This window comes from Pyrus communis, chromosome 6, assembly GCF_963583255.1.
Source record: "Pyrus communis chromosome 6, drPyrComm1.1, whole genome shotgun sequence".
NCBI classification, from domain to species: domain Eukaryota; kingdom Viridiplantae; phylum Streptophyta; class Magnoliopsida; order Rosales; family Rosaceae; genus Pyrus; species Pyrus communis.
In genome coordinates this window covers 27,391,950-27,413,563 of record NC_084808.1, presented here as the reverse complement: position 1 = coordinate 27,413,563, position 21,614 = coordinate 27,391,950, and the positions used below count along the sequence as shown (strand labels likewise).

The window sequence follows — 21,614 nt, the reverse complement described above, 5'->3', positions numbered from 1 at the left end:
TCAGCATGAAGTCTCGGAGCTTTTCGCTTTCTCCCGCAACCAGTCTTGCCTCTGCTGAATCCTTGTCCACGCCTCTGGTTTGTTCCCTCCCTCTCCCTCTCCCTCTCACTCTCTCAGGATTCCTTCTTTTACATTTAGGTCTTATCATTTCTTTAGTTTTTGTTGTTGCTGAAAACAGTTGCAGGAAGTTGTTCTCTCGGCTGATGTAAGTTGCAGTGATTGCCAGAAGAGACTTTCTGACATTATGTCAAAAATGGGTGGTAGGTTTCCTCTTCCTCTTCATTAAGATGATTTGGAATCTGCATTTGTATAATTTAGGGTTCATGTATCTTCATACAGTTTTACCTGCACTGTTTTAGCTGCAGTAGCGAGTTGGTAACTTCTTTAACTCAGAGTGACAAAATGTCCTTGGCCAGGAAAGAGTGAAAGACTATAAATAAGCTACATGTTCCATACCAGTTGTACACGATTGTCTGCTAGTCATGTTTTAGGGCATCTCGTTCACCAAAATTGGACCACCTCTGCATGTGCTTTCACGGACGTTTCAGATAATTTGATCTACTTTTGCAAGTTACAATTCCATAGATCATAGCACTGTTTTGTTTTATTAGCACAGTAAACATGTAACATTGTTTGCATGCTTGAGCAGAGGTAGAATCGGTTGTGGTGAATGTGTCGGAGAAGAGGGTGACGCTCGTATGCAGATATCCCGGTGCAGCCACAGTTCCATCCACTCGGCTAGTCCCTGCAGTATACAAAAAACCTCTAAACAAATTTTCGTTGATTCGAAGGATGCTTCGCTCTTCCTTATGTTGATTGAATATTCCAAGCCGAATAAGTCCAACAGAAGCGTTCCTCATTCTTTGAATTCGACATGTATTTTTTGTTTTTTCTCGCGGATTGATATGTACATAAGTAAGTCCGTTGTTCGATTCCATGGTGTTTTGGGGACCGGATTTTCTATAACATAAACCTTTGAGTTGGAGAAAAGTGATGCTTAACCTTGCCATAATGTCAGGAAACAGGCAAAGCTTTGTGGTAAAGTTAAAGGAACTAAAAGCTTCTTTCTTAACTTGAACATAACCAGATTCCAAAAGTACAGAATATCAATTGGTTCACAATCTTCCACATTTTTCAAATATTCCACAAGCACTTTTTTCCATCGAGACTTTTCTCCCCCAAATAATCAAAACCAACAAAAATTCATCTCAGGTTCTGGCAATTCCAACTTCATGGCAGCAAAGGCAAGTTCTGTGTGTTTCTCAACAGTTTAAGTTTCAATTTGCCGAAAAACCGGAGATTCTGACATGGCTGTACGTCTTTGTTTTGTGCATGAATTGCAGTATTGTTGCATGGTGATGAGGCTCAATGTTGACTGCAATGGATGCTGCAGAAAAATAAGAAGGATCCTTCTAAATATGAAAGGTAAGATATCTGTAGATATAGATATCCACATCCTTAAATTAGAGTAGTTTAAACCATCGTCTTGTCAAAAGAGCAACATATATGTATACATATTCTAATATCTCCGAAAACTAATAATCCAATATCTTTGTTTTGTGTTGAAGAAATAGAGACACATTTGGTTGAGAAGCAGCAGCGCAGGGTGAGTGTGTGTGGGAGGTTTGTACCGGCAGATGTGGCGATAAAGATGAGGAAAAAGATGAACCGCAAAGTTGAAATTATGGAAATCCAAGAGTTTGATGGCAGCGCTGAACAAATGGAGCAAAGGGCTATGATTACTACTTGTAGACCACATCAAGTATATTGCTTCTAGTTGTTTGTTAGCAATAATTATATGTACATTACAATGCCATTGTTCTTGTTTCCCTAATCACCCTTCTTAATCCAATAAAAACCTCTTAATAAGTGATATAAAAAACTTATCTACTTCATGAAACAATACTCCTGCATAATAAGAGATCATTTGGGAATGCTTTTGACATGTAACCTCAACAATAATAATAGGATTTTTTGTAAGCCCCAAAAACCTGGATGGTTGATTGGAATATCTAACGGCCTAGATTTTACTACATTTGGTAGCCGTTCTTTTCAAATTCAAAATTTTTTAACCTTTGAAAATCCAATGGTCAGAGAAAGCCACGTAGTGCCCCCCCTTCCCTAATCTCAGATGAGCACCTAGGTGCGGACCCCAACTCTGTTTGTTTGTTGGCTCAATCGCCATATTTAGCGTGTGTAACGTACGCGCTTGGCCGAAAAAATTTGTTAACATGATTGACGTCAGCTTAACGTTAGTTTATCTCAATTAGTGGGTCTGACGATTTGAGCCTGAGTTCTCTGTCGAGCTCCCCTGGAGGCTGGAGCCCAATTAATTGGTGAGGCTGGAGCAATTTTGGGGAGGGAGGATTGGATTGCCCAATAGCCCAGGATATATTCATGGGGTGGATGTGCTCTAATATAGACCCAATAAGCCGATCAACAGACAAAATATAGAATCAATAAATGGGTAAAAGAAAATAAAACATAAATAGAAGACCTTCCAAACGCAGCGTTTGACGTTGCAGTCCCGTTTCAATAAGGAAACCCATACGTCACGTTCCCAGTCTCAAATCTCAAAAGTCTATATAATTTTCTTCAAAAAATCTTGTAAATTAAAACGAAATATCTCGCTGGCTCACAACTCTGTGACAAAACCCCAATATCAGAAAAACGACAAAAAACCAGCCCCTAACCCTAGATTTCCCGATGGCCAGTGACGCCCAGGACTCCCATCGCAAGCACCGCCGGGCCTCTTCCGACGACGACGAGGCCGTCGAGAAGTCGTCTAAGCGCCACAAACACCGCCACCACCGCCGTCACCACCGTCACCGTCACGGCAGCAAAAAGGGCGAAGAGGAGACCAAGGCCGTCGTCGACGATGTCGAAGCTCCTCCATCGCCTCCTGTTAGGTTATCTGATTCAGGTGTCAATGGTTCTATGCCGGTTGAAGACGTGGAGGAAGGCGAAATTCTCGACGAGGAGGGTGTCGGTGGTCGCGACGACGGCGTTTTGAAGACGACAGCGGGCTCTGATGCAGAGTCTGGTGAAATTGAGGCTCCTGGAGTTGGCGATCATTCTAATAAGCGGAATCTGGTGTGTTCTGATTTCTCCCCATTCTCTTCTGATTTTTCATTTGCCCGTTGCTTGCTTATTTTCATGAAATTTATAATTAATTGGTTTTCAAATTTAAATGGGTTTTCATTTTCTTTCTGTTTAAAATTTAATTAGTTGAAAATCTTGGAAATTTGGTAGTTTCAGTGGCCAAAAGAGTTTTATATTTCGTTCTTAACTGTATGATGAAATTTTGTTTGGTGAGAGCTTGTTCAAGTGGCTGAGTCAAAGCCATTGTTTCATACATATGTAAGAACCCGCTCTTGCATTAGCCGAACATGAATCAATTGCAAAAGAAGTTACCCTAGGCGTTTCAATCAATGAAGACTGATGCCTTACTGTTAATTTGTAAGAGTTGGTTACATTGCATATTATGTTTTTAACTAACTTTTTTTGTTTGTTGTCCTCGGATTGGTGTTAATTACTGCAATTTGTGCACTTACGTTTTTTTTTTTTTTTTTTTTTCTGGTGTTTTTGGCAGAGAGACACTGACATTGATAAAAATACAAAAACTGGGGGAGACCTCAGTGGTGATGATGATACCAGCGGTCGTGTTGGTGGTAAGTCTTGGAATGAGGCTGGTTTGCCTAGAGATTCTAGTGTTGAGCCTCAAGATGAATTAGTTTCCAGTGGTAGTGTAAAGGATGATGCCAATGGAGATTTGGCTTTTCACAAAGAGAAGGGGCGACACAGGGAGTTTGGGTCCCCTTCTAGAGGAAGTGATAAGCAAAAGAATTACTATGATGATGAAAAAGAAGATAGAGGTAAATTAGCATATCGAAAAAAGGCATCATCTGGAAGTAGTGGGGACAAATACAATACCTTGGTGCGCTCACCATCTGGTGATAGGCGCGGTGATGAGCTGCACGGTAGGAGCAGATCAAGGTCGTACGATCCTGTGAGGGAGAGATCTCGCTCCCGTAGTGCAATAGAAGAAGAGTCTCTTTCGAAAAGGAGACGTTATCATGAACGGGACAGCTCAACATATGTTCAGAAAGGCAAGGCTGTGCGTGGCTCTGATGATGAAGGAATGGCTTGGGGTATTGACAGTGTTGATCTGATGAGGGATGATGAAAGGGAACACAATGTTAGGTATAGCAGATACTCTGGATTAGGCCGTAGTCGAGAAAGAGAGAGAAGTAGGGAGAGGGAGGCAGATCAGGAACGGAGAAGGGAGAAAGATCAAGAAAGAATCAGGGACAGGGAACGGAGAAGGGAGAAAGAAAGAGAAAGGAGTAGTGACAGGAAAAGAGGAATAGGACGAGACCATAGCAGGGAAAGAGTGGTTGATATGGAAAGGAGAAGGGAAGAGCGGCATAGGAGCAGGGACAGGAATAGGGATGATAATAATAGGAGCAGGGACAGGGTCAAGGATGATAGGGACCGAAATATGGAGAGGGGCCGTAACAGGGACAGAAATATAGATCGAAATTGGGAGCGGCGAGATGATAGAGACTGGGATAGGGGTCGAGATATGGAGAGGGAGAAATATGAAAATCATGAGGATAGCTATGGAAATCGAGATAGGCATAAACTTTCTGCTCGATCAAGGCATGATGAAAAAGAATATGACCAGGACAGAAGAAGTAAAACTGATCCAGGAAAGGTACAGAGTCCAAAGAATTATTCTGTTGAAGGTGATGAAGGCATGAAAGAAAGGTAGTTGCTTGTTTTAAACACACCACCCCCTCCCTTTCCCTTTTTTTTACCTTTTGATGCATATATTCCTTTTTTTTTTCTCTTTTTTTTTTTTTTTCTGTAGAGATGAAGATGAAGAAGGCATTCAAGTTGCTGGCCAGGAAGAGGATGATGTGGATAGAATAAAGGAAGAGTCTCGAAGAATAAAACAAGCCATCTTAGAAAAATATAAAAGTCAGCAGTCACAACAAACAAATGAGTTGGGTCTACAAGAACAAACTGAGTCACAGTTGCAGCAGCAATTTGAGCCTCAGCCTTTGGAGCAATCTGCAGATAAAGGTCCTGCAGATCATCTGGAGCAATCAGCAGCTGCTGTCCAACCTGGTCTAGAAACTGATGATGGAAGGAGTGATGGAGATGTGTCTGTTGCTGCATTTTCCGTTTCACCTCAGCAGAATGGTGCTGATACTTCTAGAATGCCTTCTGGTGCCACAGGGCTTGGAGAGGGTACTCCAGAGGTCAGTCCACTCTTCCTGAAATTCATATTATCCAGATTTTTTTTATGAATATTTTTTTTATTATGAAAACATAGATTCATTTGTTGTGGAAACGCGAAGTTTTATATTCTTACATCCAAACTTGACTTGCTAGGTTTTGAATTTAACTGATTTATGTGATTTTTATTTTTATTTTCAACTTGTGCAGAGTGAAGGAGCTGTTGGCGTTGATGATATCTTTGGTGAGACGCCGGTTGGAGTACGAAAATTGGTGAGTCTCAGTGGTATGCATACGTTAGTTTCCTATGCAGTGCAACTTTGTGCTTGCAATTATGGCGTGGATTAGAAATTCATAGATAGTTAAGTAAATATGGGTCTAATCTTATATCCTGAATAACGTGCATTTGGTTGATCTGGTATTAGTTTGGTTTAATGTGCACATGTTTTTGTCTTGCATGGACAACAATGAGAAAGCTTTGGCCTTTGTTCACGTTGCTTGTTACTTTGCACTTCAGTTCACATGTTTATCCATTTGTGATTGATTTTGTCATAGTTGTTGTGAATTTGTATTCACGACTGCAGTTTCTTTAATTTCATTCAACAGTTTCACACGGGCAATATCTGAACGACGTTTTTCTCATTGTGTCTCATTTGGAAGATTATCTGGAGTGCTTTATGTTTTTTTGTATATTTCATACTTAATTCAATAAACGATTTAGTAAATTTGGTGTGTTAGAACTTTAGAATGACTATTACTCATATAGTGTACAGGTAGACTTAAATCTTTTGCACTATTTCGTGTGCAGGGAAAAGGAGATCATGTACGAATTGAAAGGAGTGGTCTTCATGATAACTGGGATGATGCAGAAGGGTACTACAGTAAGTATATGACCAGTTCTAATATGTCTTTCCTAATTATTGTTATTTCTTGCTAGGAAATTTCCCCACTTATGATAGGCTTTTAATGGTCTTTTTCAGTTAACAGTTGCATTGCCATGCCTCCCCCTTTTCTTCATGCAGTGCTCTAAAAAAAATCTTGCATCTCCATATAGCCCATCCAATGTTCTCTCTTATTGGCTGAATTAGTTTCTGCCCTATTCTTCACTGTTTACTGTTCTCGGTTGCATTCAAATTTGTACAGAATATAATGCTGCGTTACTTGATTGCCTAGGTTGATATTTCATCCAAGACATTTTTTTCGTACTGTATTTTTACTTGTCTCATTTGTTATGATGTTCCCTTGTAGGTCACCGTTTCGGAGAATTACTTGATGCTCGGTATGAAATCACTGCTGCTCATGGGAAGGGTGTCTTTTCAACAGTAGTCCGTGCAAAGAACCTTACAGTTGGTAATGGTGAACCTGAAGAAGTGGCAATTAAGATTATACGGAGCAATGACACTATGTAAGTGATTATGATACCACTTGCGTTGCTATTAGCTTCCTCAAACCACCCCAACCCCCACCGCGCCCCCCACCCCCCCACCAAATGAATTGCAATTACTCTTTTACCTATTTTCTGGCTGCTTTTATGTGAATAGGTTAAAGGCTGGTATGACTGAGTTGACCATATTGAAGAAATTAGCGGGTCATGATCCAGATAATAAGCGCCACTGTGTTCGTTTTCTGTCGAGTTTCAAGTATCGAAATCATCTTTGTTTAGTGTTTGAATCCCTTCATATGAATCTTCGCGAGGTCTTAAAGAAGTTTGGGCGCAATATTGGTCTTAAGCTAACTGGCGTCAGAGAATACGCTAAGCAACTTTTTATTGCACTGAAGCATTTAAAGAACTGTGGTGTCCTTCATTGTGATATAAAGCCAGATAACATGCTGGTAGGTGTTTGCTACTCTGTTGATTGGATTGTATCTCGAATCATTTATGTTTCTCATAGTAATTTATGTTTCAGGTAAATGAGTCAAAAAATGTGTTGAAGCTGTGTGATTTTGGTAATGCCATGTTCGCTGGAAAGAATGAAGTTACACCATACCTCGTCAGCCGCTTTTATCGTGCTCCTGAAATAAGTAATTTTTCTTTTCTTTGCTGTTGATGTTAATTTTTTCAAGTCATGGGATATTGGGATGCATTATTCAGTTTTTAAAATATATCCTACATGATTAGTATGTCCACGTAAAATATTGATCTGGTATTTGATGTCTTGGTTGCAGTTCTTGGCTTGCCTTATGATCATCCACTGGATATCTGGTCGGTTGGTTGCTGTTTGTACGAACTTTATACAGGAAAAGTTCTTTTTCCCGGTGCTACAAACAACGATATGCTACGTCTTCACATGGAACTGAAAGGCCCTTTCCCAAAGAAGATGCTTCGGAAGGCAAGTATTGGGTTTGACATTCACCAACATGTTATGTTTATGTATAAATATGTTCTAATATCTCATTACTGTTTTGCCTGTTCTTTTATCTAGAAGGTATTCATTTTGCTAATATTTTTCATGTCTTGGTTTTTGTTCTTATAGGGAGCTTTTACACATCAACATTTTGATCAGGATCTGAACTTCCATGCTACAGAAGATGATCCTGTTACAAAGAAGGTATGCATCTGTTGTCTGGCTTGTTTCTATCTATTTCTTGTCAAGTATCAGAGTTTTATGGTTTCCTATCAAGTTTATGAGTTTTAAATTCTGCTTGTGCAGGCAATCAATCGGGTGATTTTTAATATAAGGCCAAAAGATATTGGATCACTTATTACGGGTTCTGGTGAGAATGCAAAGATGCTAGCTGATTTTAAAGATCTTTTAGATAAAATGTTTGTATTGGATCCAGACAAGAGGTTGACAGTATCACAAGCTTTGAACCATCCGTTCATCACTGGCAAGTGAACCCTGTTGCTGCTTTACTGACTCCAGAATTCCTGTTGAGCTAGATATTTGTACATTTGACCTAATTCATACAGTTTCTAATAATTGGGCATTATCTCTCTTCTCTGTGATGGCCTGAGAGCTTTTGGCACAGTTTTGGCATGGTTGAAGTCAAAAGGGGGTGATGTTTTGGTCAGGAGTACTCGTTACTGGCGGGGTTCTTTCAGTGGATTGTACTGTTTCTATCGTAAGACAACTAGCCAAAGGCGTCTTTTCCCCCTGTAATCATTCATGGTTGGCAAATATGAAAATTAATTACATCCATTTTAACTTACCATCATGATTATATGTGTATTCTGAACTTGGTTTCTGCAATTTAATCTGTGGAACAACAGGAGATATATTTATCTTCAACAGTTGTTTACAAAATATACACTTGAATTTTTCTTTCTGTACTTTCCTCTCTTACTGCGTACCTATTTTTCTTGGTTGCTTGTATTGGAGTTCATTCTCCAGTAATTGTGGTCTTTAAAATTTAGTTTACAATTGGTAGGTTTGTTAAACATCCTTCACTTTCATGTCCTTTGTCAGTTGTACCTTTATAGCCACTGTTTCTTAATTATTTGGGTTCTGGAGATTCTAATTTGACTTTTCATTCAGGATATGTGATACTGCTATGAGGCAACCCTCCAGTGCTTAGATGCTTAAAGGGAACCCAGGAGAAGGTACCTTGGTTTTGCTTATTAGGAGAATATTGTGAGGGACTTAGAAATAAATGTCATTTATGCTGCATGCTTTGCCTTTCTGTTGTTCCTAGATAAAGCTACTGGGTCGCTTGGAAACCTATTTAAATTGAATCTTAGTGTCACTGCTCTGGATTAAGTTGGCTTTCTTTTTGGTGCGAGGATGGTTACTTTATTTACTTACTCGAGTATTAGTTATCTGAAGTATATGTGCATGCATGTCCATGCATTCTGAAATGTGCATTGGAACTTCTAAATCAGGGTTCAGTTGATGCGTTGTACCATGTCATGTTTGTTTTCTTTGACGTGTTGTATTCAGACATCTATGTTTTTCGTTCAGTCTTTGTCTGTGCTTGAGAGCGTTGTATGTTACTTTTTATTTGTTTGTTTTACCCTTTAAATACATGCATATCCTAATGAGATTGCATTGCATCTGATTCATGGTCATTCTGGAGGCACTTGCACAGGAGGCATGAGGCTGCTGCTGGATCTATAACAAATTCAGAGTAAGTTAGCTTATGAATTTACTCCTTATGTGCAGCGTATTTCATTACGATCTATAGTATTAATTTTGTTGCTTATGTTTTTAGGGTATGGCCCCCATGCTCCTGCTCCTGCTCCTGCGCCATCTGTAAGTATATTTATGTCTAATTTGGTGTGCATTTTATGTGAACTGAAATTTAAAGAAAACACAATTTAACTCCTATTGAAAAATTAAAACATAACTAGCATATTAAGTTTCCCTTGAAACTAATGTACTTATGGAGGTTGCTTAACCTTATTTGATTTCACGACATTGATCAGCACTTTTGAACGCCTGGAAGGGATACAATGCCATGAAATCAAATAAGGTTAAGCCACATTGTCGGCCTGCACCTGCAGAGGTCGATTCTTGTTATTTGTTGGCTACTCAAAAATATTGCCTGTGCGGATGTGCTTTATTTGTTTTGGCTTCTCTGGTACGCCCGACTTTAGGTTTTTCTTAACACTTGAAATTTTTTGTTGTACTTTCATGGTATCATAGCTTTACCATGTGGAACTGTTACTGATATTTTTCTATAAGCCCAACTTCTCTGTGAGGTTATCATGGATTGAAGGATATCATTTGCTTATGTTTCTGTTGTCCATTTTGTTAAAACTGATCAATTTTTTTTTTTTTGTCGTTTTTCGTTATTGATGAGCGTGAAAGAACATGCTATCATTCATTTTACTCTGAATTTCAGAACATGCTATTTTTCTTGCCCACAGTTTTCAATTATTACCTTGCATCGTCGTTTAATGTACGTATGCCAGTTTTGGAATCATTGATAAGCTCGATTGTTATCATAATTTGGTTTGTAACGTGTTTTTGGTGTAATTAGTTACGGTTTTACTCTGGTTTTTGTTTGATGTCAACGTCAAGAAGTTGTGCTGATCTAATATGCTCTTAGTTGACCTAAGATGTTATGCTAGCTTCACGTTAAGCCGGGTTGATTTGTAATTGGATATGAAAATTCCCAAGAGGGTCTTGATTTCTTCAATCCTCCGTTTTCTTGGTCTGGTGTTATTCTTTGTTTGTGGCTGCAATAGCCAAGATTTGATCTCTCTCTGCTGTCTACAACGGAAGAAAGTCTTTTTCCAATTTTCCACCGAAGTTCTATTCGAAATTAGACGATGCATATAGTAAAGAAATAGAGACATAATTTTTGTAATACTTAATTTACTATATCGTACGGCAACTACTGTTGATATTATATGTTTCAATCAATTCTCTCTTATGAAAATGGATTAGTTCTCGAGTGTTCGATGCCGAAAGTTGTTTAATTTCGCTGAATCTTTATATATACTCTTGTTAAATCAACGAGACGTGTTCCTTGTTTTAAGTTTTGTGTAGAGCTCGTTTTCAGCAGTGTCATCATCCAATTATTTAATACTCTGTAATAGATGGATGATACCATGTTCCCAAAACTAGTTTTCAGGAGGTGCTAAATGTCAATTGCGTGGGTTAAGCGCTTTTGATAATTTTGGGGTCACTTTTGTAGACTGGATGGCGGGGTTGTGTCTTTTGTGGTCAAATAAAAAAGTGGAGGGGACCAGTTCTCGCACTATCTTCCAATTTTTGGACACAATCGCACGAGAGATCTCCGAGAAGCTTCATCCCCACACGCCATTATTTTCCAAATGCGCAACCGAGTCCACACTAAAAAGTGCTCACTGCCACCCGACTCCTAAACGGGCAATTGGTTGGTTGGTGATATTGATTAGCCAAGTAAACGAAAAAGCGATGGAGAATGATTGTGGAAGTAATTCTCCTTTAAAAATTGTGGGTGGTTGCTTGACGTGCTCTTGTGCCTTAACTAGTAACTGAGGGGAGTGGATGGTTCGAAAAGGAAACTCAGCTTTGCCAAACCCTCGCATGTTGTTTAAAAAACCTCCGTATGGTGGCGATTACACTTTATTTCCGTTCACATAACACTTAAAACGATGACGAGTTTAGGGTTGAGTGATAAAATCTAGCCTTACACACGAGAGTAATTTACATGAAATGAAATTGGCATCGTAAATCAGACATTCATGTGCAGAAAAACTTGCATGACAATGTATTATTGGACAAGTTAGGTTGCGTATCTTCTTACACAGGAACATATAAAGTATGACTTGAAAGAATCCATGTTGGGCCTAATGTTTCAAGTGACACGTGTCTGAAGAGCGTAGTATCAACTACATCCCTTCTTGCTCTTGACAAGAGACTTTTCAGTGTAACCGGTACACGGGGTGGTACACCACGTGTCACTATACAAATGGTGCGTGTTAACAAGTTAATAACTTAAAAAATAAAATTTCCCACCACTTACATAAAAACACATGGTGTACCACTCGTGTTCCCATCACAATAAAAAATTTCTCGCTCTTGACATATTTTTAGTGTGTTTGGAACACAGATACATATGTCATATGTCATTATATAAGAAGAGTGCCACTAAGGAAAAAAAAATGCTTTCCACATGTATAATGACATATGGCGTACAATTCCTTGTTGCAAATACATTAAAAAAATCTCTCCTTGCTCCTCTTCGCAGAAATTGTCCAACTAAAGACTAAATAATAAACCGCGTTTATTCAAAACCACGTCTCCACTCGGCCCGTCGTCTTCTAATTTCAATCTAGAAACTTAACCCCTAAGCCAAAAAGTCACAGAAAACATGCACAAGTACACAAATAAAACTAAACAAAGCCCGCGTCAGCAACACCTCCTCTAAAGTCCGAACGACTCGTAAAAAGTCGTAGTCACCTAGTATTTCTCCATCGTCGTCAGCCTTAAAGCAGCAAACGATCCAGGACTCGTTTGTTGCCTTGCTCTTTGTACCGCAGCACCTGGAATTATCGACCTAGAGATAGAGGGAAGAAGAAGAAGGCGAAAAAATGGGAAGAAAGCTCGATGCTTTGCTTGGAAGGAGTCACAAGAACACCGCCAAGTTCAAACCCACTTTGAACCTCGCTCTCTCTCGCCTTGCCGTTCTTAAGAAACAGCGCCAGGCCAAGTGCTCTCAGGCTCGATCCGATGTCGTCCAGCTCCTCCAGCAGGGTCACCAAGATCGCGCCCTTCTTCGCGTAAGTTTCCTTGTAAAGTATTCAGTTTGCAGTGCAACGAGGGGGTGTTTCCTTTTGTTTGAGATTTTGTAAGGGCTAAAATGTTCTCAGACAATCAAAAGCACTTGACTATGATTGACAGAAAAACTTTAAAATGTTAGCACCTGAATTTTTAGATTAAAAGCGCTTTTAGATAGTCAAAAGCGCTTAAATGGTATAATAAAAGCATTTCTAGCAAGATTTGAAATTTTGAGGCTGAAAGAGATTTGGTTTTATGTTGTTGGCAGGTGGAGCATGTGATCAAGGAGCAGAATATGTTGGATGTGTTTGTCATGATAGAGGGTTTTTGCAACCTCGTGATCGAAAGGGTTCATCTCATTGAACAAGAAAGGTTTGGTTTTTTTTTTTAGAACTAATTGTATTCCTTAATTTGATTTGTTTTGATTTATTTTGTTTAATTGGTATTGGTCTAATGTAATTACTGTTGCGGTGTCTTTGTTCACATAGGGAATGCCCTGATGAACTGAGGGAGGCAACATCGAGTTTGCTTTATGCGGCTTCAAGATGCGGGGATTTTCCGGAGCTTCAAGAGATTCGTGCGGTTCTCACTGCTCGTTTTGGCAAGGAATTTGCTGCTCGTGCCATCGAAGTGCGCAACAATTGTGGAGTCAACCTCACGGTAATGATCTGGAACAGACTGAAGTTTTCTTATTAATTTCGATTTAAAGCTTACATGTTTGTCAAAACAGAAATTTGGCATGTTAATGGTCTGTGTGTTTTTCGGTTTTTGAAGATGATGCAAAAACTGTCAACTAGGATGCCAGTTTTGGAGGTCAGAATGAAGGTGCTCAAAGAAATTGCTGCAGAGAATAACATTGTTCTGAAGCTGGAAGAAACATCTTCTGTTTACACCGAGGTATGTAATTTGGAAGAATAACGGGAATTCAGAGAGGATTAGAACTGAGGTATCGTATTTGCTTTGAACTTCGAATATTATTCGTGGTATCTGAGGTTTGCTGTGTGTGATCAACAATGCAGGATCAATCGGATGTGAACAAGGCCGGTTCAAGTGGCACGGGATCAGCAGATAATGTGCAGGCTTCTGCAGAAGAGACGGGAAATGATGATAGGTTCTCTGGTTCGATTAAGCCAAGGAAATACAAGGATGTAGCTGATGCAGCTCAAGCAGCTTTCGAGTCTGCAGCTTACGCAGCAGATGCTGCTAGAGCAGCAGTGCAACTCTCTAGGTCTGACTCTCAAGATCCTGATGATCAAAATAGTCCCGGAAGTAAACGAGGAAAGTTATCTGACAGATATGAATCCTTTAAAAGTCTATCTGAATCGCAGCATGAGCAAAATCAAGGTGAATTAAAGAGGTCGGCATCTTCTTCAAGTTTAGATTCAGATGGAGATGAGGTGATTCCAATGTCCTCAGATGCCGTATGGCAGGCCGATCTTTTAGGGAAGGATATAGTTTTTGATGAGAGTGAAAGCGACAACGAACCAAATACAACGCCCTCGTCTCATAACCAAATTCCTTCGAGGTTTCGATCTGGCTTGAAGGCGGAGTCAAGGCTTGAATATCCTGCAGCACATGTCACTGGAGGATCTGGAAGGCAAAGCCCACCGCGATTAAACATAGAGAAGGGACCGTTCTCTCTGAGGACTAGACGGGTGCGTGGCTTCTGAGAAGAAGAATAGTCTTGTTTGTTATATTTCCTTATCAGTTTTGCTCGTTGTGCTAATAAATTCCGTTGCATATAAATTTGATTGTTTCTTTATCTCTTTCTTTGTTTTCGGGGAAATGTAAACTTAGTAGATACTATAAATTGTGCCGAAACGCCATGGAGCTGTAGATAAATTGCTGCATATATATAATATATAAAGGTTTCAGTATGTAAAATTGACGACTGATCGACTAATCAACGGATGCACAAGCCTAAGATAATCCTTTTGCTAGTAACACCATGAAACTAATTTCCGAATAATTGTCTAATGCACGACATCACCTGAAAAACTCAAAAGAGTCTAGACCGCTTGTTACTGCGCAGGTCACTAAATGACTGCAAACTCACACCAACGTCTTCATCATATTCGATCCCGAGTTCCTCCTGCAATAGCACAACAGACGATTCACAACCAGACCATAGAAGCACATAAGACGGAACATCCAAATACAGGCATACCTTAAATTCCTTAACATCTTTCGGTGAGTTCTCAGTAATAGCATCCCACAGATCTTTGAACATCCTTCGACGCTTTCTCCACTGACTTATTTTCTCAGAGACCATTTGCTCAACCGCCTTGCGGTCTTCTGGCTTGACCAACGTAACTCCTCCGCGCAATTGTTCCACTCTATCCTCCATTTCAGCGACCTAATACAGAATCCAAAACCCCAGACTTGATCCAAATTCCGTACACTTTATTTCCAATCACATATTTTGACCTAATGCAAGCACAAACGTATCCAATCAACTTACCTCCTTTCTCAGTTTCGCTTCTTTGTCCCGTATTTGCTCTAGAGTCAAATTTGCCTGCAAAGTTTTAATTTCTGCAACGAAAGTGCATCGCCAAATTTCACGCTCAGTAAGGCAAAGTCTTAAACCGAGAATTAAAAAGTCGAAAACCAGTGAATTAGTGAAAACATGAAATGTAGTAAGGACTAGTAATCAGGTACCTCCCTCAACCTCGCTAATCACTTTCTTTTGTTCACCCAGCTGTTCCTGCAGTTTCTCATTTTCTTGCTTCATCCGGGTAAGCTCCTCGCTGTTTGGAATATCGAACTGGTCCTGCCGAGCCAGGTAGACCTTCTGCTTACCGTACTCCTTGAACGAAATCTTCCCATTATCCGCAAGCGCATCCAGCGCCTTTTGTATGGCCGCCTTCTTGAGGTTAAACTTTTGCAACGAATCCGCCACATTTTGAGAATTCAGCGGCCTATTTTGCTGGACAAAGATATACAAATTCACATCAGCATTAGGACGTGCACATACTGCACAGAGCAAAAATCTGTTTGTTTCCCCAGAAAATATCTACACAAAATTCTGGTTTTATGTTTTGTTCCTTCAATTAATTGCTAATTAGAAAAATTACAGGGAATCAAACGGAGGAAAAAAAGAATAACAGCAGCTACTAAAAGGAGAAAATTAATCACAATTCGATTTTCCCACCTCCCAAACAGGCCAAAAATCGGAAGGGAAAAAAAATCACATTTCGTCAATTTATTCGACTTTTATAGTAAAATTAGAATGTAAATCGGAGAAATGAAAGATAATTTTACCTCGTTCATGTAGTTGAGGACGATTGCTGCAACGTTTTCACAAAACCATAAGCAACAAAGAAGTTTAGCGATTCAGTAAAACGCAGATAGAAAATCAAATCGACTAAGTAAAGAATATCCTAGAGCTCCTCGGATTACCTTCGGGGTTTTCGGATTTCGGAGCCATTGATCGGAAACTCTACGGCTCCGGCAGAAAATCGGAAACTGTACGGAAAATGGCGGGAAGAAGAAGCTTCTCAGAGGCTCGCAAGCTTTTGGCTCTCGAGAACGAAAATAATGAGCTTCCTGCCAGAATACGACGCCGTCTCTCAAAATGGTCATATTTGAATGGACAAATGTACCCCTTGATCATACTCGAATTTACGTAAGCAAACAAAATCGTCAATTTGGCGCTGAGAGGAAGGACACGCAGTGCCGTTTCCTTTCTCAGAAACGATGGCTGTCGTCAGCGCCACATCTCCGTCTCTGCTCTGCTGCATCGACCGCCGCACCGTTTTTTCAACTAGACCCTCACTAGGCTCTTGGCCCAAGACCCAATTTTGCACACCGAAGCCATTTTTGGAGGCACTGGACTCCCAAACGCTGACTTCACAACCGCCCGCAACCTACGAAAGGGACTCCAAACTGAAGCCGCTCGTGTGCCGCGCGGATCGCCGGAAACCCACCACCTCCGTCCAGCAGGAGAACGACGGCTCAGAACGGCTGCTTCAGATTGCTCTGTGGCTTGCTGAGGGAGTCTACATTTTGTGGCTTTTTCTCCTTCCCTATGCTCCTGTGTGTAAATTAATGTACATTTTTATATAATATGTATAATTATCTGCATGTGTGTGTGTATATATATCATATAATCTTTTAGCTGCTAAAGATGTTGCCTTGTTTGATTTCAGGGAGACCCAGTGTGGTCTATTAGTTCGGATACAGTGAACTCTCTTGTGGGGCTCTCTCTTAATTTCTTCTTCATCTTGCCTTTTCTCAACTCCGGTATGCTCGATCAATCTGTTTTTGATTTTCTGATTTCAATTTCCATGTTGCCCGGTGACGGTATCCCAAGTTAACAAGGGGACTAGAGTGCGGAAAAATAAACACGTGACATGACAGTGCATGATTGACTTAAGATACCGACACAGCGAAACCTCATCTTAACTATGTAATATCTAGTAGCGGTTAATTTTAATTGATTTTGTTCTTGATGATTTCTGCATTGAACTTCTTGGCAGAGTAGTTGGTGTTGGTTTGATTGATGCCCCAGTTCTTCACCCGGTACGAATTTGGCATATCAAGTGAATTTGGATTTTACTACCAAGTTGTACACTTTTAAGTATCTTTTTTGACATGGACATTGGACAATTTGTGTTCTTTTGTTCTTGGACTAGATGTCTGAGGGACTATTCAACTTTGTGATTGGGTGGACATTCATGTTTGCTCCTCTGCTGTTCACGGACCGAAAGAGGGACAGATACAAGTGGTCTCTCGACGCCTTATGGGGTTTTCAGATGTTTCTCACAAACAGTATGCTTTCTTCCAAACCTTAATGTTTTCAAACTGTGAACCTTGTTACCTTAATCAATGAATTTTGATCAACGGAAGGGGGGATTCAAACGCAAGACCTCCTCATGTGATTTAGAAAGAGATATCACTAGGTCAAGAGCTAATTGTTATCCGTCTTTGATTTTAAATTTGCTTTGTAATGAGCATGGTTTTTAGAGACCAGTTACATTTTCCATCAATCTGACCAATTTTGTGTATGTGGTGTGAACAGCTTTTCTAATACCTTACATGGCTATTCGGCTGAATGAGGCTGAGTCCGACTACACTCCGAGCACGCACTCACAGCTTGGATCAGTGATGACTAGTGGAGCTCCCATCGTTGGACTTGCTGGTGGAGCAATATGTCTAATATCTGCATTATGGGCTCTTTTTGGCCGGATGGATGGCGACTTTGGAAGCATTTCAGACCGATGGGAGTTCTTGATCGGTTACCTAGGATCGGAGAGGCTGGCTTATGCATTCATTTGGGACATCTGTCTTTACGCCGTCTTCCAGCCCTGGTTGATAGGTGACAATCTGCAAAATGTTGAGAGCAGCAAGATTGGTATCGTAAATTACCTTAGATTTGTACCAGTTGTTGGCTTAGTTGCTTACCTCGTTTGTCTGAATCTTGATGAGGAACTGTAGCTTTACAGCAAGTAAATGTCTGATTTAAATGAGTGTAACAAAGACAACACAGTGTTGTACAATATGAGCATGAAGCTTCCTCTATTCTTCCCAGGAACAAAGACAAAATTTACAAACCCAAAGACAAGGGTATGAAGTTTCCCCTCATTGGGTAAAGCCACCGGACCAACAGTGTTTGTGTGGAGCTATCCACACCGCTTTTCAACTCTAACGCACCTTCTTTTAATATATATCATTTGATTCTCTTTGATTCATTCGATCTGATGTCTGAAAATTTAAAGGTACGTGGGTAAGGTAGATATATATATTATATATATATTTTTTTAATTTATCGGAGGCTCATATCATATGTTAAAATGATCCAAATAAAATAAATTGATTAAAAAGAAAATGAAAATGGTAATACAATTAGCGCTAAAACTTATCTTTATTTTACTCTAGCAAAAACAAGATTGGTACATCGTTTACTATAGCAAGATTGTGAGACGAGATAGGTATAGGATTGTCATAAGAAGAACTATGTATTCAATTTTTTAAATTATGAATACGAGGGTTCTATACAGTAAGTACTTGGTCCCTATAGGGCTTTATCATCCATTTTTACTACAGTGAAATGAAATCCTTGCTAAAAAGAGTCTCGTGTATAACTAGAGTTATGCGAAGAGACTTATTAGCATCTAATAATGATACGATATCCCAAATCAATAACGCACCCACATGGTTAACTTTTCGACGCCACCCCATGGCATCCCTCTCCCATCTGCATGAAAGTGACTAGGGGTGAGATTTAAGTATGGGTCTATTTTTAACCACAAATAGTGTTTGTGTGGTGCTATCCACACCGCTTTTCAACTCTAACGCAGCTTCTTTTAATATGTATCCTTTGATTCTTTTCAATTCATTCAATCTGACGCTTGAAAATTTAGAGGTACGTGGGTAAGGTAGATAAATATATGTGTGTGTATATATATATATATATATTTTTTTTTTTTTTAATTTATCGGAGGCTCATATCATAAAATGACCCAAATAAAATAAATTGATTAAAAAGAAAATGAAAATGGTAATACAATTAGCGCTACAACTTATCTTTATTTTACTCTAGCAAAAACAAGATTGGTATTTCGTTTACTATAGCAAAATTGTGAGACGAGATAGGTATAGGATTGTCATAAGAAGAACCATGTATTCAATTTTTTAATTATGAATACGAGGGTTCCATACAGTATGTATTTGGTCCCTATAGGGCTTTATCATCCCTTCTCACTACAGTGAAATGAAATCCCTTCTAAAAAGAGTCTCATGTATAACTAGAGTTATGCAAAGAGACTTATTAGCATCTAATAATGATACATAGACGATATTCCAAATCAAGAACGCGCCCACATGATTAACTTTTCGATGCCACCCCATGGCTTCCCTCTCCCATGCGCATGAAAGTGACTAGGAGTGAGATTCAGTACGGGTCTATTTTTAACCACAAAGACGTGTTGCTAAGTAGAAAGACGTCGATTCGTCTTATAAATTTAGGCTGCTTCGTTAATGAGAAGTGGCACAGCAGGTTAAAAGGAACAGAGACTCACTTGGGCTAATTTGCGTGCAAACACAAACAGCATGGAAAAGCCACTTTTGGGCAGCTTCAAAGAAGCCGAGTACCAAACAGCAGAAAGCAGGTGCATCTGTTTCAATTCCATGGGCAAAATGATGATGAATTCTTGGAAGGATTTACTAGATTTTGCAGTAAATGCATGGCAAATGGGCCGTTCTGATCCCAGGAAAGTCATCTTTGCAATAAAAATGGGACTGGCATTGTCCACGGTTTCCTTGCTAATATTTTGGAAAAAGTCGTATCGCGACGTTAGTCAGTACTCAATCTGGGCTATCCTCACTGTCATTGTGATGTTCGAATTCAGCATCGGTATGCATGTTTGATATCAGATGTAACGTAACAATTCAGGTCCGTTTGATAACCATTTTTTCGCTTTTAGTTTTCAGTTTTCCGTTTTCATGCAGGAGGGACTTTCATCAAAGGATTTAACCGCGGGCTGGGGACGTTGTTTGCTGGAATGCTTGCATTCTGCTTTGCTGAGTTATCTTTGCTGGCTGCAAAATTGGAGGAAGTTGTGATTGTCATAAGCATATTTATCGTTGGTTCGTATTAGTACTAATTGCAAATTAATATCAAAGTTAAATCCAACTTTTTCTAACTCCTCTTCTCTGTGACACCCTTTAGGATTTTTTGCATCTTACTTGAAGCTGTACCCAACAATGAAGCCCTACGAGTACGGCTTTCGGGTTTTCGTGTTGACATACTGCATCCTAATGGTTGCCGGGAACAGAACAAGGGAGTACAGTGAGGCAGTTGTGACTCGACTGGTTCTTATTGGAGTGGGAGCAGCTGTTTGTTTAGTCGTTAACATATGCATATATCCGATATGGTCGGGAGAGGATCTGCATAACTTGGTGGTGAAGAATTTCAAGGGAGTTGCTACTTCATTAGAAGGTACAATTACAATATGTGAATTTTTTTCAAGTTCTAATCAGCTCTCTGCTCTATTAATCTGCTCAAACTTATTGCTTAGGCTGCGTTAACGGGTACCTAAATTGTGTCGAATATGAGAGGATCCCATCACGAATTCTTACATACCAAGCCGCAGATGATCCACTGTACAAGGGCTATCGGTCCGTGGTAGAATCTACGAGCCAAGAAGAAACTCTGGTATGATTTACCCCAAGTTGGACAAGAGTTGGGGTTGATTTTAGGGCCCGTTTGTATCTTTTCATTAAGAAGTACTTCTGCTTATAAGCACTTCTGCTAGAGATGCTTCTCTAGAAAGCACTTCTACGACCTGTAAGTGCTTGGGAGTTTTGATTTCCATTGGACTTGTTTTTTTTTTTAGTGCAGTTGGGATTTGCAATCTGGGAACCACCTCATGGGCGTTACAGAATGTTCAATTATCCTTGGACAAATTTTGTGAAATTAAATGGTGCATTGAAGCATTGTGCGTTTATGGTCATGGCTCTACATGGATGCATTCTTTCCGAAATACAGGTAACTATCCGTGACGAGAAATAAAACTACATATAAATGGTACAGTTTCCTTCACACACACACTGTTGGTTTGTAATTTTGTACCACATGTAGGCACCAGCAGAAAAGAGGCAGGTTTTTCGCGACGAACTCCAGCGGGTTGGAGCTGAAGGTGCCAAAGTTTTGCGAGAACTCGCCAAGAAAGTGGAGAAGACGGAAAAATTAGGCTCCGGAGACATACTCAAAGACGTGCAACGGGCAGCAGAGGAATTGCAGAAGAAGATAGACCGGAGATCATATCTTCTGGTCAATTCAGAGAGTTGGGAAATTAGTGCACCACAAAATGCTTCATCGGAGGACATGCTTGGGGACCAAGCATCTCGGCTCTTGCCTCTCTCATTCAGTGGTGGCGATGGAGTGATGAAGGAATATAACTGTGGAACGTATGAAAGCGCGAGCGCCTTGTCCTTGGCCACGTTTGCTTCGCTGCTGATTGAGTTTGTTGCCCGGCTTCAAAATGTGGTTGACACGTTCCAAGAGCTCGGTGAGAAAGCAGACTTTAAGGCGTTTGTGCCGGATACACCGCCTGCAAAGAAGAAATCTGGGACTTGGCCCTGGCAGTGGTGGATTTGGTGTTTCGGGTATAGAAGTGTTATGAATGAAACCAGGGAGGGTCGGGTGTAGGTAAAGATATGCCGAAACTGCTATGCTAGAGTTTCTAACACCCACAACACCTTCAACCTCCTGGAAATCTT

General features: G+C 40.0%; 6 protein-coding genes across 10 annotated transcripts; 5 read left to right on the top strand and 1 right to left on the bottom strand.

Annotated features, from left to right (window-relative positions):
* Positions 1–1,115: 1,115 nt before the first annotated feature.
* LOC137738331 (heavy metal-associated isoprenylated plant protein 26-like) lies at positions 1,116–1,832 on the top strand. The gene is made up of 3 exons (XM_068477970.1): positions 1,116–1,244; positions 1,344–1,425; positions 1,569–1,832. Exons 1-3 carry the CDS (start codon positions 1,233–1,235, stop codon positions 1,775–1,777), a joined length of 303 nt encoding a protein of 100 aa, XP_068334071.1. The 5' UTR covers positions 1,116–1,232; the 3' UTR covers positions 1,778–1,832.
* A 799-nt stretch (positions 1,833–2,631) lies between these two features.
* On the top strand, positions 2,632–10,337 carry LOC137736787 (uncharacterized). Of its 4 annotated transcripts, XM_068476057.1 has the most exons (15): positions 2,632–3,093; positions 3,593–4,770; positions 4,874–5,267; positions 5,455–5,517; positions 6,053–6,125; positions 6,493–6,649; positions 6,786–7,077; positions 7,152–7,266; positions 7,411–7,574; positions 7,719–7,793; positions 7,896–8,307; positions 8,721–8,785; positions 9,259–9,309; positions 9,394–9,434; positions 9,608–10,337. In XM_068476057.1, exons 1-11 carry the CDS (start codon positions 2,707–2,709, stop codon positions 8,079–8,081), a joined length of 3,084 nt encoding a protein of 1,027 aa, XP_068332158.1. In that variant the 5' UTR covers positions 2,632–2,706; the 3' UTR covers positions 8,082–8,307; positions 8,721–8,785; positions 9,259–9,309; positions 9,394–9,434; positions 9,608–10,337. The 4 variants fall into 4 exon arrangements, with proteins under 4 accessions (XP_068332158.1, XP_068332157.1, XP_068332155.1 ...); XM_068476056.1 differs by having other exon boundaries at positions 9,271–9,309; positions 9,394–10,337; XM_068476054.1 differs by having other exon boundaries at positions 9,394–10,337.
* A 1,648-nt stretch (positions 10,338–11,985) lies between these two features.
* On the top strand, positions 11,986–14,159 carry LOC137737247 (uncharacterized). Its single transcript, XM_068476676.1, has 5 exons — positions 11,986–12,394; positions 12,661–12,764; positions 12,881–13,052; positions 13,167–13,289; positions 13,412–14,159. The coding sequence occupies exons 1-5, from the start codon at positions 12,206–12,208 to the stop codon at positions 14,060–14,062; spliced, it is 1,239 nt and encodes a 412-aa protein (XP_068332777.1). The 5' UTR covers positions 11,986–12,205; the 3' UTR covers positions 14,063–14,159.
* A 67-nt stretch (positions 14,160–14,226) lies between these two features.
* LOC137737249 (homologous-pairing protein 2 homolog) lies at positions 14,227–15,979 on the bottom strand. 2 transcript variants are annotated; one of them, XM_068476679.1, is made up of 6 exons: positions 15,792–15,979; positions 15,654–15,679; positions 15,051–15,318; positions 14,854–14,924; positions 14,560–14,748; positions 14,227–14,484 (listed from the first exon to the last, which is right to left on the bottom strand). In XM_068476679.1, the coding sequence occupies exons 1-6, from the start codon at positions 15,817–15,819 to the stop codon at positions 14,392–14,394; spliced, it is 675 nt and encodes a 224-aa protein (XP_068332780.1). In that variant the 5' UTR covers positions 15,820–15,979; the 3' UTR covers positions 14,227–14,391. The 2 variants fall into 2 exon arrangements, with proteins under 2 accessions (XP_068332780.1, XP_068332779.1); XM_068476678.1 differs by having other exon boundaries at positions 14,227–14,748.
* On the top strand, positions 15,970–18,082 carry LOC137737248 (uncharacterized). Its single transcript, XM_068476677.1, has 5 exons — positions 15,970–16,427; positions 16,541–16,634; positions 16,876–16,913; positions 17,027–17,162; positions 17,413–18,082. Exons 1-5 carry the CDS (start codon positions 16,089–16,091, stop codon positions 17,826–17,828), a joined length of 1,023 nt encoding a protein of 340 aa, XP_068332778.1. The 5' UTR covers positions 15,970–16,088; the 3' UTR covers positions 17,829–18,082.
* A 1,320-nt stretch (positions 18,083–19,402) lies between these two features.
* LOC137737185 (aluminum-activated malate transporter 4-like) lies at positions 19,403–21,543 on the top strand. The gene is made up of 6 exons (XM_068476588.1): positions 19,403–19,746; positions 19,842–19,979; positions 20,062–20,331; positions 20,411–20,547; positions 20,734–20,880; positions 20,974–21,543. The coding sequence occupies exons 1-6, from the start codon at positions 19,443–19,445 to the stop codon at positions 21,541–21,543; spliced, it is 1,566 nt and encodes a 521-aa protein (XP_068332689.1). The 5' UTR covers positions 19,403–19,442.
* The last annotated feature ends 71 nt before the right edge of the window (positions 21,544–21,614 follow it).

Coding starts and splice junctions, on each gene's coding strand:
- LOC137738331 (XM_068477970.1), top strand. Junction 1,426..1,568: donor GATCCTTCTAAATATGAAAG/GTAAGATATCTG, acceptor TTTGTGTTGAAG/AAATAGAGACACATTTGGTT.
- LOC137736787 (XM_068476056.1), top strand. CDS start 2,707: ATGGCCAGTGACGCCCAGGACTCCCATCGCAAGCACCGCCGGGCCTCT. Junction 3,094..3,592: donor ATTCTAATAAGCGGAATCTG/GTGTGTTCTGAT, acceptor TGTTTTTGGCAG/AGAGACACTGACATTGATAA. Junction 6,126..6,492: donor TGATGCAGAAGGGTACTACA/GTAAGTATATGA, acceptor GTTCCCTTGTAG/GTCACCGTTTCGGAGAATTA.
- LOC137737247 (XM_068476676.1), top strand. CDS start 12,206: ATGGGAAGAAAGCTCGATGCTTTGCTTGGAAGGAGTCACAAGAACACC. Junction 12,765..12,880: donor CATCTCATTGAACAAGAAAG/GTTTGGTTTTTT, acceptor TTGTTCACATAG/GGAATGCCCTGATGAACTGA. Junction 13,290..13,411: donor CATCTTCTGTTTACACCGAG/GTATGTAATTTG, acceptor TCAACAATGCAG/GATCAATCGGATGTGAACAA.
- LOC137737249 (XM_068476678.1), bottom strand. CDS start 15,819: ATGGCTCCGAAATCCGAAAACCCCGAAG. Junction 15,680..15,791: donor GAAATCCGAAAACCCCGAAG/GTAATCCGAGGA, acceptor AAAACGTTGCAG/CAATCGTCCTCAACTACATG. Junction 15,319..15,653: donor TCCTCAACTACATGAACGAG/GTAAAATTATCT, acceptor ATCTTTGTCCAG/CAAAATAGGCCGCTGAATTC.
- LOC137737248 (XM_068476677.1), top strand. CDS start 16,089: ATGGCTGTCGTCAGCGCCACATCTCCGTCTCTGCTCTGCTGCATCGAC. Junction 16,635..16,875: donor CTTGCCTTTTCTCAACTCCG/GTATGCTCGATC, acceptor TTGGCAGAGTAG/TTGGTGTTGGTTTGATTGAT. Junction 17,163..17,412: donor TCAGATGTTTCTCACAAACA/GTATGCTTTCTT, acceptor TGGTGTGAACAG/CTTTTCTAATACCTTACATG.
- LOC137737185 (XM_068476588.1), top strand. CDS start 19,443: ATGGAAAAGCCACTTTTGGGCAGCTTCAAAGAAGCCGAGTACCAAACA. Junction 19,980..20,061: donor CATAAGCATATTTATCGTTG/GTTCGTATTAGT, acceptor GACACCCTTTAG/GATTTTTTGCATCTTACTTG. Junction 20,548..20,733: donor CGAGCCAAGAAGAAACTCTG/GTATGATTTACC, acceptor TTTTTAGTGCAG/TTGGGATTTGCAATCTGGGA.